At 41.1% G+C, this 14327-nt stretch overlaps 1 protein-coding gene across 4 annotated transcripts in view; it reads right to left on the reverse strand.

The window, feature by feature from the left end:
* cdh24b (cadherin 24, type 2b) overlaps nucleotides 1-14327 on the reverse strand; it is a 220563-nt gene that overhangs the window by 104811 nt on the left and 101425 nt on the right. For all 4 annotated transcript variants that reach the window (XM_008432992.3, XM_017310022.2, XM_081598308.1 and 1 more), the window contains one exon: nucleotides 3492-3786. In XM_008432992.3, the coding sequence (XP_008431214.1) occupies nucleotides 3492-3786 (295 nt within the window). The remainder of the gene's footprint in view (nucleotides 1-3491; nucleotides 3787-14327) is intronic.

A 14327-nucleotide genomic window follows, 5' to 3' on the forward strand; every position in this document is an offset into this window, starting at 1 on the left:
GATCTCTTAATCACCCGCAGTCAGATTCAGAACCGCTACCTCCATCAAAGAACCCGCAGAACATTTTTTTCTCTCTCTTTGATCCAAGGTTTCATTATTGAAATCAACAGGTCAGACCTGAAAACTGGTAGCAGCTAACAAGCGAATTGGTTTCTATCCGGTGCAAAAAGTACGTTTGAGATGTGCGAAAAAAAATTTTAATAAGTACAAAATGTAAGCTGCTTGAAAGGTCCTTTGAAACCAGATGCAGAATTTAAACTCCTGGTTTTTATGTCAGGTTGTCTCAGTTGTCTCTCTTTTGCCATTTTGAACATCACTGGGATGTAAGTGCGTGTAGAAAATGTTTCGTATTGCAAAAGGAATCCTTGTAGGCATCAATGTTGTGGCATTGCTTCATTGCATATAACAGATGTGAAACTGCACCTGTCAAAACGTCATTTAAAAAGACATTCACGTATACCGTCTGGTGTTGCAAACAATGGTTAATGCCCCCTCATCTTTAAGTGATTCTAATAATAGGTCTTTTTATTACAGTTAACCTAATACAGGCTTTTAAAGACCCAACGCCGAGTTCATTATTGATTTATTTTACTGCCGGTAAGAGCCACTTTGTGCTTTTTGTCTTTTTTGCCATATTTTACAGGGTTTTTCGGGGGGTGGGGGGCTTTCTGCCACAGAGGACATCTTCGTGCTTCGTGGAGGCTAAAAGGGTTTCGAACAAAATGTCGTCAGACAACTCAGCCCCCTCTCAGACAGAAATAATAAAACATACTGTCTCGCTGCGCTCAAGTGGAACATCCATCACTTTGGCGCTCGACAGCAGTCACTGGCCGGTGCTTTATTTTGATTAAACAGTAAACTAATAAAATGCTACAGCCTTATTTAGTATACAGAATGTAACTTCAATAGCCTGCAGTGTCAGGTTAAGTTCTTATCCCTGTCACTGAGATTATTTATCATTTTGTTTTTTGCTTCCAGTGCTCAGGCGCGGCGGTAAAAATGGTATTTGAGATAAAAAATTAAAAAAAAAAAGATTCCAGGAAAACAACCTGTCTGCTGGTTGAACATTTCACCATTTGTAGCAAGATGTTCAAGTTAATGACTTTTAACTCTACTTCTTTACCGAGTACATTCGTATCAGGGGTAATTCTGTCACAGTCGTGCAATCGGAGGGTTGTGGGTTCGATTCCCGCCACACGGCCAGGGGCAAAGCGCTCCCACCCCCAAGCTGCCTCCCAATCTGCATGTTGGTGAGTAAATGTGACTATAGTGAGGAGCGATCTGAGCGGTCATTATGGCTTTGAAAAGCACTACACAAATTTGCATTTAAAATTGGATTGAACACTAGCCGTTTAAAAATTTCAAGTATTAATCACATTGCCTGTCAAAGGAATAAGTACAATGATCTTTCTTTCCTGTAAAATCTAATAATTCACTGTGCTCCAGATGGATTCATGCTTAACGAATGCTTTGTTTAGAAGCGTAGTTTTATGTCGTGACAGACGGTCTTGTGACACAAAGATGACGGGATATTTTTTTTCGACAAAGTTTGTCTCAGAGTCATCCGGCAGCTTTTCATGCCTAGATATGAAGTAGTTCCGGAGTTGCCCTGTTATGTCCAACCAACCCATTTTTATTTTTTTTGTTATTTCACACTCAGGCATCTTTACAATCTGAAATGCCTGATGATTTTTCCAAACTGACCTCAATTTGGATGGTCGTGTCCCATTTGTTATATCAACATTTTGTGCTGGAAGTAAGATAAGAGTTAAAAGTCAGGAGATATCAAAAATTGAACAGACAATCATGTTTTCTTATAAATATTTAAATGTACATTGTGACCATTACATTGACACATGGCTGGTAACATTTAAGCGGAGTGGCAAAACAGTGTGGAGTCGATATTGTTCCCAAAACTTGTTTATTTTTAAGAAATAACTAAAAGTTTTGGTCAATAACATGTTGACATGGAAACCACTGAACTATAAGCTGTATAGTTAATGTCTCAAGGTTTACTTTTAGAACCAGTAGGGACTTAGGAGCCAATATTAAAGTGTGTATCTTTATTTGCTGTGTAACACTGAAACTCCTGGTGGAGTGCCTCGGGAAACAAGGCGTCCTCTTTATAATTGTTCTGTTAAAGCTTTTTTGGAGCATATTAGGGCAACAAAACATAAAAACACTAAAGTTCTTGTACTGGTTTTGGTTTTAGCTTACACTGACTTACAGTTATTATTTACATGAATCATGCTTGGACTTAATACTAATAGTTTTGAGACTGAAACATCATTAAAAAAAACTCTGTATAAAAAGACAAGAGTTTGTAGTTACTGTGATATTATATGTTTCTCTTGGTTGACCTCGGCTTCCTGTTTGGTGTCTAAACCTTAATGAAATATCTTTCTCCTTCGGTGAGGTAAGACAGACCAAATAACTGACTTTTTAAAAAAGGCTCTGATCAATGTGCTGCAAAGAATAACTTTGGCCTCAACTGAATGAATACATTTTTCTTATGTTATTTAAACGCCTCTCCATGCTGCCTTACAGACATTTTTACATTAAATTGTCAGAAGAATAACAGTTTGCAGCTCCGGTTTACAAAGAAGTGAGATTTTTAAGTTTTTGCTCACCTTTTTGTATACAATAAGTAGTTTTTGATGTTGCTATGGCCTCAAATCCAAATAAAGGAGTTCACTAGTTCGTTTGGCAGCATCTGTACTATACCATAAAAACATCAAGCACACATGTAATGTATCAGCTAGCAGAGCCAAGAGCTCATACTCACCTCCTCTACTATATCCACTGTTGTGGGTCATTGTTTTTTGTCCTTGTAGCTAAAGCTACGACTAGCTTCAGCTAAGTGATGCTATGTCTCCTTTGCTTGTTGTTTGTGGCATTATTTAAAGCTTTGTTCGCTGTGAAATGTTTGACTAACAGATGTCTGCCCTCTTCGCCTCAGGTTAACAATTAGCAAACTTTGACGACAACAGTGCCAGCAAGGCGAAAACATTTTGTGACTCATCGTCTTTCCCGATCTCAAAGCGTTTGTTGACTTGAACACATTTGTAGAGTACTTACTGTGGACTGAATATGTATATATTTATATTCAATACCATATAATAGACAATGCATTACCTTATTTTTGAAAAGTAACATTTTCAATTGCGACTTCAGTGAAAATTTCATCATCCTCTCCTTGTTTATGCCAACTAATGCCATGTGCATACAAGGTGGTGTGGAGATTTGAAAAGGAGCTGTAAACAGAGCATCTGTTCTTTGCGGTGGAAAGCTAAAAAGATACCAATTGTTTCTACGATCAAAATCTCTTCAATAAAAGCATAAAATGTAGCAATGTAGCACATTTTATGCTTACTTCCAAAGACAGGCTGATGAAACAAATTACACTCGTTTTCCCCATGATTGATTTTTTTAGTACGTTCCTTTAACAAACAAATATTCACACAGAACCCATCTCTCCCCCATTTCAATACCTATATTTGCCATCTCAGGCACCATGGCGCTGTAGGGGCCTTCATCAAAGATGGGAGGGTTGTCATTGATGTCCTGCACCCGAATTATGAACTGTGACGACGGCTCCAGGGGACGTTCGGTCTGCCTGTCGGTGGCCGTGGCGATGAGACGGTACTCATCCTTCTCTTCCCGGTCCAGGGGCTTGGTGACATGAATGTTACCCGTTTTCTCGTCGATCACGAACACCGAGCCCGCCCCCTCACCTCGCAGGATATACTTGGTGCGGCCATCATTCCTGTCCATGTCGGTGTGGAGCTAGGTGAGAAGAGGCGAGAGGGAGCAGGGGGGGAGGCAAAGAGGAGAACAGGAATTAGTGGGAATTGAAAATGCAAGGTAGTGAGAGGTGGGGTAAGATAACAATACAATGGGTGGGAAAGAAAGACAAGAGTAAACACCAGTTAAAAATTAAGATTGTTTTTCTCCAGACAGTCAGGCAGTGAAGACAAAACAAGCAGATTATCCTCCGCATGCCTCCAGGATATAATGAATTTAAGCAGAAGCAGAGAAAAGAAAAGCAGACAATACCTCGCTCTCCCTAACAATGTTTCTTTTTTATTTTATGCCTTCCTGCAGTCGTTATTTGGTGCTTCAATGTTTCTATTTCTGCCGTACTCGGTGAGCAGCTGTGGACCTGGATCTCCTTAATCTTAAAAATATCCAGTACACAAACTCTGCTGCTCACACTCTGAGCCCTTCTTCGGCTCCCAGCAAGAGTGGACAGAAAAACTGTTTGTTCACAAGCGGGGTGCCGGCGATTTAATGAAAGCGTCATATCAAAAGAATAACGAACAGTAGGCCAATCAATTATTCCCTAATAGGCGTCTATGAGTGAGACGGGAGGAGCGCGTGGCGGTGGCGCGTTTGGTATCGATCGCAGCCCCCCGTGTCGTGTTTTATTGGATCAGCGCCTTGCGGGACGGCAAAGCGACCGGCATCCTCTCACGCGGGGAGAGGTAACATCGGCGAAGGCTCCACGCCATTCTTGGTCCCACAACGAGGGAGACGAGTCAGCGGGACACGGCGAGCCGCATCCAGATTCAATCTCATTACCCTCCCCCCCTGTCCCGCGCTCTGACGTGGATGGAATAGCAACTGTGACCAAAAAAGATAAATAAATAGAAAGAAAGCGGTAAATTAGCCTCCACTCTCAAGTAAGTGTGACACTGTGACTTCAGATGCAGAGGAGACGCGGGGAGAGGCAGCTGGGCTACGGGGAAGGGGGTTTAGCTGGGGGAAAGCATTGTTGCGTGGCAACAGCTAAGCACATTTTCTAAATGAAATGAGAATGGATACTGTGAATGCGAATGTTCATTTACTTTGAGGACTACCATTTTTCACAGGGGGTGTTGTGGCGGGATGACTCGGCTATGCCAGCGTCTTGGGGTGCAGACAATGAGCACGGATGTTGGCAAGGTTATTTGTACCAAAGCAGAGACTTCAGGTCCAGAATTTTAAGTGAAAGTTAAATCGCTTGATATGTAATGAACATCTTGTTTATGTCAAATACTTAAAGCCATAATTAGCCTGCTCGTTGACATTTGATAGGGGAATGTGGGCTGAACAAAATGGATACTGGCTGATAGTTTTTTTTAAACATTTTCCCTCATCCTGAGAAGTCTGCTAGAGATCATGACAGACCGATGCCTGACTGCCATTATTTGGAAATTGTTTGATCGGAAACTAGAACTTTGTGTGAATACGGCCTTCGTAGGTAGCACTGTGCACAACACTCTTCAATGCAGAAGTTGCCACTACAGGACAAAGACTCAAAAAAGAGAAAAGTTCAAAGGTCAAAAGATAACAGGAAGTATTACCACTTTCTCTGTTCTATCTTTTTGAAGTAGAGGTTAGCATAGGACAGGCTAAACTAGTAAATATTGGTAAAAATAAGTTAAAGAGAGGTTCTATGGACTTTGCAGAGAATACACACAGAGATTTTCATTAGTCGTGCTAATCATGCTAAGCACTAATAAGATGTGAAAAGCAGTTTAAAACCTCAGTTTCATAATTACATTTTTGTTCAGTAAATAAATAAATCAATATTATGTATATAACACATTTCAGCAAGAAGGTCGTTCAAAGTGCTTTACATCATAAAGCACAAAATTGAAAAGTTATAAAATCATCATTCACCAATCGAGAAGCCGGCAACAAATATTATGTCAAGTGCCGTCATCAAAACCCTCAGTATATGTTATATATTTTGGTCAATGTGCCAGTGATGGGTCACAAACAAATCTAAACATGTGGAGGTTTTCAGCCTTGATTTAAAGGCACTTAGTGTTTCAGCTGTTTTACAGTTTTCTGGAAGTTTGTTCCGGATTTGTGGTGCATAGAAGCTGAACGCTGCTTCATTGTTGTCACTGTTCTGTCCAACATCGATGGGATGCTTCCTCCCATAGGAGGTCCCCCACTTTTCAGTGATGACAATTCTAGGGGCCCTGACCAACAGGGGGCCCTCAACAATTTAATAATTTTTTGTTCATAGAAAAAAAAAATTAGGGCCCTGTCAATTACAAAATTAATCATATTGTATTTTCAACGATTGTTTTTAGTAGTAAAAACATAATGTTCCCACTCCCTGATCAAAAAACACACATCCATATTTGCCTTGAACCCCCATATCTGCTTTAAATGGTTCGTTCCTGCTTGGAGCACTTCAGAGTGACGTCAGTGGAAGAGAACGATTGTGGCAGTTACTATGCTGCTAAGAATAGTTAGAAAATCAGGTTTTCAAAAAAAGAGAGAGAGGGAGAGAGAGAGAGAAAGGCAAGAGTGTTAATTTATAACCCAGTTTTTCTCCAAGAGAGGTGGGTAGACTGAGATTATCAACCATTTAGCATAGTTAGCTTAGCTACAAACTACTTTTTGCCTCCTTTTCGCTGGCATTTAATGAATTAAGGAAAAGAATTACCAACATATTCATGTTTAACTTGTCCCTTGTATCTTTTATCACTTAACAGATGAGTCAGTCTGCAGCAGCTCTAACCCACGTGCCTCCTGACCCGTCCTCTCCTGAGTGAAATTAAAGCTGCAGTATGTCACTTTTATATCAATATTTTTCCCACATATTTGTTAAAACTGTCATTATGTTGTGACAGTATGGTGTGAGAGGTAATCTGTAAAAAATCCATTTCCTCTGCTTTCTCCCAGTGCTGGAAACAACCAGTCAGTGGCAGGAGAGTTTTAGTGCTTGTCAATCACAATCTCATGTGATGCTGCTCATCCTTCCTCCCCCTTGATTTGTGCCGTGCTGCAGCTAGCATAGCACAGAGCTGTGCAGATTCAAACTGTGAATGATCAGTTTAGTTAGCATAGCTACCAATGACGGCAGATAAACGGTTTCTTGCAATGATAAATTGTTTCTCCACCATAAGCACATTTAGAAGTGAGTGAATGAGGCTAATTCACAGTGCTAAGATCGTCCTACTAGTTCTGATTGGTTGTTTTGGTCAGAACGGTGCATTACTTTAACCAGTAATAGTAATTCAGCAAGGAGATGGAGGAGATTGATTGTTTTCACAGATTATCTGTCTCATCTGTCACAACATGGTGACAGCTTTAACAAATATGGAGAAAACATTTTTTATTATAGTTATGTACTGCAGCCTGAATAAAATGCAACTACATAGCATTTTTAGAAGTCTGGATTGCTTTATGTGTAGTTGCACGTTGCTTTATACTGTTGTTCATGGGGAGAGACATTTCAGTATCTAAAACTAATAGAACAAATTAAACTACCTACTTGCCTACTGGATGTGGACTGTTGGATGTTAAATTCATGAGCAGTAAATATTGTGCTAGTTATCAGTATTGGACCAAAGAAAATAAGGCAGATGCAAGCCTTTAAAATTGTGACGCTTTTTATGGGTCAAATAGACTAAAAAAAACTGTAACAGCAGTTGCGCGGGGGGAGGGGGGGCCCAATCAAAGTTTTTGTCATGGGGCCCATGATTCCTGGCGGCGCCCCTGACAACAGATGATATGGTAATATAACCAAACAATAGCCAAAGATTTTGAGAGTTTTCTACAAAACAAACACAAACAGACAATAGCTGGAACAATCCTGTTGTTCTCCGCTTCTTGTTTCCGTTTTGCTGATGGTGGGTTCTCACAAAAACAACTAGCAGCCGGCGGCTTTGTACTTTTCCAGCACAGAGCACGTAGAAAACATTAATGAGAAGCTTGCCTCCAAGGTGATTTGGCCTAAAAGAAATATTTCCAACAGAAAACAAAGTAAAGTTTTGGACTGTCACCCCAGCAGCTCTGTTATTTGGTTTCCCGTACCCGTCGGACACTTCAACAACTTGGTGAAACAAAATAAAAGGCTGCAACAGACTTCCATAAACACTCCAACCTCTCAACTGTGGACAAAAGTATGCAAGATCAATTTTCTGGAAATGGTTTCTGAAAGACAAATTCCCCAACTGCTGAATTATTGCTTTCGTGTGCACGAGGGCCATCAGCAGGTGGCGCTGGACGGCAAAATGGTTTTATTGTCGGCGCGAGGAAAGGGCCCCTGATGGAAACTATTCACATGAAATTAATTCGGAAAAGTATCTACACTGAGCTGAACTTTCCCACAATTTTTCATGTCTCAACTGCACACTTCACTGCAATTTATTGCATTGCATTGTATTGATTTTATGCAACAGATGAACACGGAGTGGTGCAAAATTGCTTAGCAAGTAAAGTTATCAAGATACATAGATTTTTTTATGCTCACATTTTTCCCTTATTAGTGTCCGCTTGTCTTTTTATTACTTTGATTGTATTATTTTTTGTTCTAAAGGAAGCACTGAGCCATGTTGAGAGCACACGTCTCGACTTGTCACAGCAGGGAAAAATCACAGGGGTATCGCATCGCATTAAATATGCTCTGTTCCTACATCCCACTGAGTTCCAGCAGCAGGAAAGTTTGCCTGAACGTACTGTATCAGTGTTGTGAAAATAAAGGAGGTACAAAAAGAAAAAAGAAACTATAATTAATGTCATTATTTACACCTTTGGTGCCCTGCTGTGCTCTGCCAAAAGTGTCTAATAAGTTAAGAAGGATAGTTGCCCTTCAGGCTCTGGTTCTACTCGGGTTTTTTCTTTGTGTCAATAGTGAGAATACTGCTGTTAATATATATTTTTTCCCTTTTTTCTAAAAAAAAAAACAGCATTGTATTAGGTTTCACCTTTTTTTTTAAATATAAATTGGTGCTATATTAATAAAGCAGAATTGAGCTGAACTGAATTGATTTTTCATGCCCATCAGGGACCTGGTTGCAGACTATCCATCTGCTGTTGAGCCCACACCAAACAACAAAGACAAGACTTAATATTTTTACAGTAATAAAGCAGATGAATTGTCTCTCCATGTGCATTTGTTTTTATGGGAAGTACCTGGTTCAATACGCCAGCCCCTAACTGAGCGAGAGCTGCAATCGTTCAGGACAGAAATGAGGCCTATGCCTCATTTTCGCTCTACTTCAAAATCGCAAAGCAAAACTGCACCAGAGAGGCCAAGAAAATACAACGAAACGCTGATCAAACCTCATCTGCTACGTTATGTAGCACCGCCGTTTATCTACATGTTAACATACGTAGAACCTTGGTGCATTTAAGCATCTAGAGGTGGTGAAGACTCCTAGCTGAAGTTTAAACCAAACATCAGAATGTCAGTGAACGATGGACTCACTCTGATGTCATGGATACAGCTGGTTACTGCCTGGATCAATAACCAATCGTTCAGATATACTTGTTTGGTCGGGAACAAAAGCATACTTTATTATATTTTTTTGTTGTGGTTTGCTTTCATATTGTTTTTTTTTTACCATCATTTGTATATAAAGTCGCCCGGGTGACGATCCAACTTGACTCCCGTTCAACAGAAATGACGGCGGAGCCCAGACCCGCGAGGAAAACAAACGTGGAAAACCTGCGTGTTGCATTTCTGCAGTACACATTGGTGCTGTTATGAATAACAGCACAACGATTTAAAATGTCAAGAGCAGCTCATTCTATGTAAGCTTTTTCAAATTTTAGAACGGCGTCGGCAAATGCGTGCTCCAGACTGAGTGAGACAAGATGCTCTGCGCTTTCTGACCCACAACATGCTGCCAGCAGCGTTGCCAAGCAGAAAACAGAGAATCGGGTGCAATGTCAGTGCAATAAGTGCATGCAGTAGTAGCGTTAGCAACACTTGAGGGCTCATTTTTACCATAATGCCCAGTAACCGTGGCTTGTGCAGTTCAAACAGACACATATTTCTTGTAAGTTTGGATCGAAGTCGGTCTGTATTCACACCAAATGAGAACTACACCAGAGTTTGTCTGGAAGTGGACTGAGAACATCTCAAAAGAAGAGAGAGCGGGAGAGAGAGTTCTGGTCTGGTTGTTTGATACGTCAGTGTTTTCAGAAAGATGCTGCATATCATCTACAAGTCTGTGGTAATGAGTCCAATCCTTTTAGACATCATCTGTTGGAATAAGCTCAACAGGAGGATGAAGAAGGTTGGTTCTGTTTGGGGCTGATGATTGCACAAAAATGAATGCTTCATAAAATAAAGAACATAAAAGAAAAAAAAAAGTATGAGGATCCTCTTCACTAGACTGTGTTTTCAGTCGGAGGCTTTAGATTTGCTGTAATACTGACCGCTATAGGAGGTCATCACGATCTATAATCACTTTTTGAAGAAGAAACTTAGACAGTTTGAGTTACAGCATTTATTCTCCTGTTGTGACTGAAGTGAGGCTTTCACAAACTGCTGATCTACTGGAATTTTCAAGCACGACCATCTTGGGTTTACTAAGAAACATGTCAAAAAAGGAAAAAAAAAAAAATAATCTGACAACTGCATTTGTGTGGACATTAAAAAAAAAAAGCCTGATGATGTCAGAGGTCAACGGAGAATGGGCAGGCTGGTTCATGAAGATAAAAAGGCAGCAGCAGCTTAAATAAGCGCTTATTACGAGGAATGTGACAAGATCTCAGCGTGATATTTCACATCATAGTGAAGAAGCACCACTACTTTCCTGTCAGCATGTGACTTTATCTAGTGGAAGGGATTATTATGAGATGTGAAAGAGAGTGATTGTTGCTTGAAACTCTGCTGGATCTACACTTAACACTCCTGTGTTCAAGTTAGAAACGGAGGAGCTGCTGCTACGAAAGCCTCCGACAAGCTGAAAAATAATCGTGGGCAGCAGTTTTGGACCAAACAATTCAAATGAATTAACATCGAGGGCTATTTCACTGGTTTTTAATGAAAGATTTCTTGAGTCTTTTTATACCAACAAAGGCTTTTTAAAAAAAAAAAAGTATGTCACTGCCAAGCCGGGTCGAGTTATCTCAAATTGGAAGTTGGGTTCACTGTACTCCTCCATTGGGCTTTACAGTCACAGGATTTCAATGTAATAAAGCTACGTCAGATTGTGGTGAAACGGGAGATCCTCGTCACGGAGATCCTGCCGACAAACCAGTAACCGGCCAACGCCGTCTTGTCAACGTGGAGCAAAGTCCTCAAGGGGCTAAAGCATCTCTCCAACGCAAAGGGAAACCTAGCTCAGTATAAGAAATAAGTACCTAATAAATTGGTCGGTGATTGTAGTCAACAGTTCCTGTCTGAGAAACAGACTCATTTTATCATCATTTACTGTTTTTTCCTTTACAAGTCGTTTCATCGGGTCCATCACCGTTACCCACTTGGTGTGCATGACGGTTTCCGTGTTGCTCTTTTCAAAGATGCTCTACGTTTTTGACTCAGACTAATCTAAAGTAATGGGTTCCTCTTGTCTTCAGAGGAGGCCATCTGGGGGCAATTGGCCAAAACATCCGGTCGGTCAGGACCACCACAGGAGCCCGGGTTCTCTTCCTCCTTAACGAAGAGCCATTAACAATCAAAGTCTTAACGGCCCTGCGGCTTAACGAGGAGACTTAACGAGCTTCCTAATGAAGCCCCGGCCATCATTACCTCGCTGAGTGGTGGCAGTGCTGATTGAAAGCACAGCTAAGAGTCATTCTGGAGCAAAATAATTATTAAAAAAAAAGGCTCAACCTAAGTAAAAAAAACAAATCCATTTAAGGTTGACCTCTCACCCGTATCTCTGCCTCCAAGATAAATAGGAAATTATATCAAGGGGAGAGAAAAAAAAAAAAGAAAAAGTCATAATGGCTACGGATATTTTACGGTCCTCAGAAGTGGAATCTTTCAGAGAGCTTACCTTTGAGAGAGCAAAAGTAACAAAACTGTATTTCATTAAACAACACCGGCCATCACCATATTTCACGTCCTCTCAGTGAGAAATATGCCAGATCTCATAAATCCCGCGTTTCATATCCCCCACCTCTTGATATACTATCAAATACATCAAGAGCCAAACAGTGTGAAACCACTGGACACAAAAGCCAAATTTAGTGACGTGTCACCTCCGCTCAGAGAATGATTTAAACCTGATAAGCTGTTTCCATTTTCTCCAACGCCATTGTGAATGCGACACCCGGTCTCTCTCTCCCCAGAACCCTAAATCTCCTCAATTATTTATATTATCATAAGGTAATATGCTTATACTCATAAACTCGATTTCACATTTTTGTAATAACCATAAATCACAAAGTGAGGAGGAAAAATACTCTCTGCCAACCTCTAAATTACCTAAATAACTAATATCCCGTACACACAATTTCACATTTATGCCGCACAATAAATCATAAAAACACCAAGAAAATGTGTTTTCTTTTTTTCTCCCACAGATGTGCATTAACCTAATGAATGTGGATGTTTTCCCCACAAACTCGGCATGTTTGCGTGCATTAGTGTGTGTGTGTGTGTGTGGATGCTGTTATTGTACAGACGAGGTTACACAAGAAGGAGGAGTAACTGTGTGGAAAATCATCTGGCAGCCCATCTGAAATGCCAACGGGCAAATAGCAGCGACGCGGGGCACCGCTGAGCCCCGTGATTGGCAGCGGGGTTCATATTCCCCGAACGCATCGGGGAAAGTTTACCAGGGCAAGCAGGCAGGTGTGAAAATATCTCGACCATCTCGTAATCTCCCTCAGCAAGCCTCAGAGGAGAGGAAGGCCTTTTCATCTTATCTTCCCCTTTTTGGCGAGTTCAAAAGAGCCGGAAGCCTGCGGGACAGCCACGACCGAATCGTGGCAGACCGCAAAGCTGGGCGAGGAGAGACTCGGCCAGGACCCATCAAGCGGCGTAATCGATTTAGAGCGGGGTTCCTCCCCCCCAATTCAGAAACACGACCGGAGAAAGCCGACCGTTTAGGGAAAACGGCAGAAAATTTTATTTGGGACAGGGCCCAAAATGACTTCCGACAGCCAATTGGAAATGAAACCATGCCCCGTGGCCCGTTTACCTTCTTCCATCCTATCAAATAGTTTTTTGGGTTTTTTTGCTTGAGGCTGTGTGTAAATTTTCCATGTCCACATTTGAGTCAAAGTGAGCCTTATCGCTGCTGGAAATTTTAGCAAGAGACTTGACAGGTGAGTGTATCTGTGTGGGCGGCGGTGTGCGCGGGGGCCGTGTGTAACTTTCAAGAAAGCAGTGTAATGACTCTGATTCTTCTTCTTCTGGCTTGGCAAAAGCTCAGCTTGGCACAGTTATAGCCCAGAGTGGACAAGCAGCCAACGTGTGACTAAGAACTTGTGTGTGTGTGTGTGTGTGTGTGTGTGTGTGTGTGTGTGTGTGTGTGCGTGCGTGCGTGCGTGCGTGCGTGCGTGCGTGCGCGCGCGTGTGTCTGTGTGTGTGTCTCTGAGCGCCAACAGCAACTGACCTACAGATGAGCAAGCTGACCTACAGAGAGTTCAGAGCCAAGAAGTTGGGATATCAGCCACTGAAGCTCAGGCTTAGATGGACAACTATACCGTCTAAGAGTACAGTTGTGAAGAGACGCCATCAAAATGTACCAATTACCTTTCAAATTCATCACGATTTCATTGAAATATGTGGGAAATATGCAACGTTCTTTGGAAGAAGCTGAACTCGTTGCACAAGAGTGGAATCAAGAGTATAAGTGGATAGAAGACATGCATTTTGATTTTTCTTTAACATTCTTTTGGTAAGAGAGCTAAAGAGTTCAAAAAAGAATTTGCTTCGCTGTACTGGAAATAGCGTATGGCATAGGTGTCAAACTCAAGGCCCAGGGGCCATATCTGGCCCACCATAGCTTTTTACGTGGGCCTCTGGACTCCAGATATCAATGCCAACTTTAAGGACTCCAGATAAGTCCTTAAAGTTTTTCTGAAATCTGAAAAATTCACACAAAATCAACAAATTTCCATATTTTTCCCTGAATTTACTGCAAATTTTCTCAAAATTGATCAAAAACATTGAATCCATAACTGATACGTCAAGTGATAAAGAGTCACATTTAACATTAGCGCAAATATTGTAAAAAAAATCCTTACAAACATTACTTAATATTCACCACAAAATCTGTAATTTTCACTCCGAAATACACTAAAACAATCCCAAAACCCTGAAGGAACAGCTATTTATTGATATTTTAACAGTTTAATTGGCTTTATCAATAGATTCTGGCAGATTCGGCCCTTTAAGAACATTCCGATTTTTGACTCGGCCCAAAATGAAAATGAGTTTGACACCACTGGTGCATGGCAATCAAAACCAATGCCAACATGGACAATCTGGCCCTTCAGGGAACTTCACTACGAAAGAAGACTCCAAGAAGTCTCCAGAAACCCTTTAATCAGCCCACAGGATTCACAACAGGCAGACTGTGTGCACACTTAGAAGGACACTGAAGCTGCAAAAAACCTTTATGTCAGAATAAAAT

The sequence above is a fragment of the Poecilia reticulata genome, chromosome 17, assembly GCF_904066995.2.
Source record: "Poecilia reticulata chromosome 17, P_reticulata-male-v2, whole genome shotgun sequence".
NCBI classification, from domain to species: Eukaryota; Metazoa; Chordata; class Actinopteri; order Cyprinodontiformes; family Poeciliidae; genus Poecilia; species Poecilia reticulata.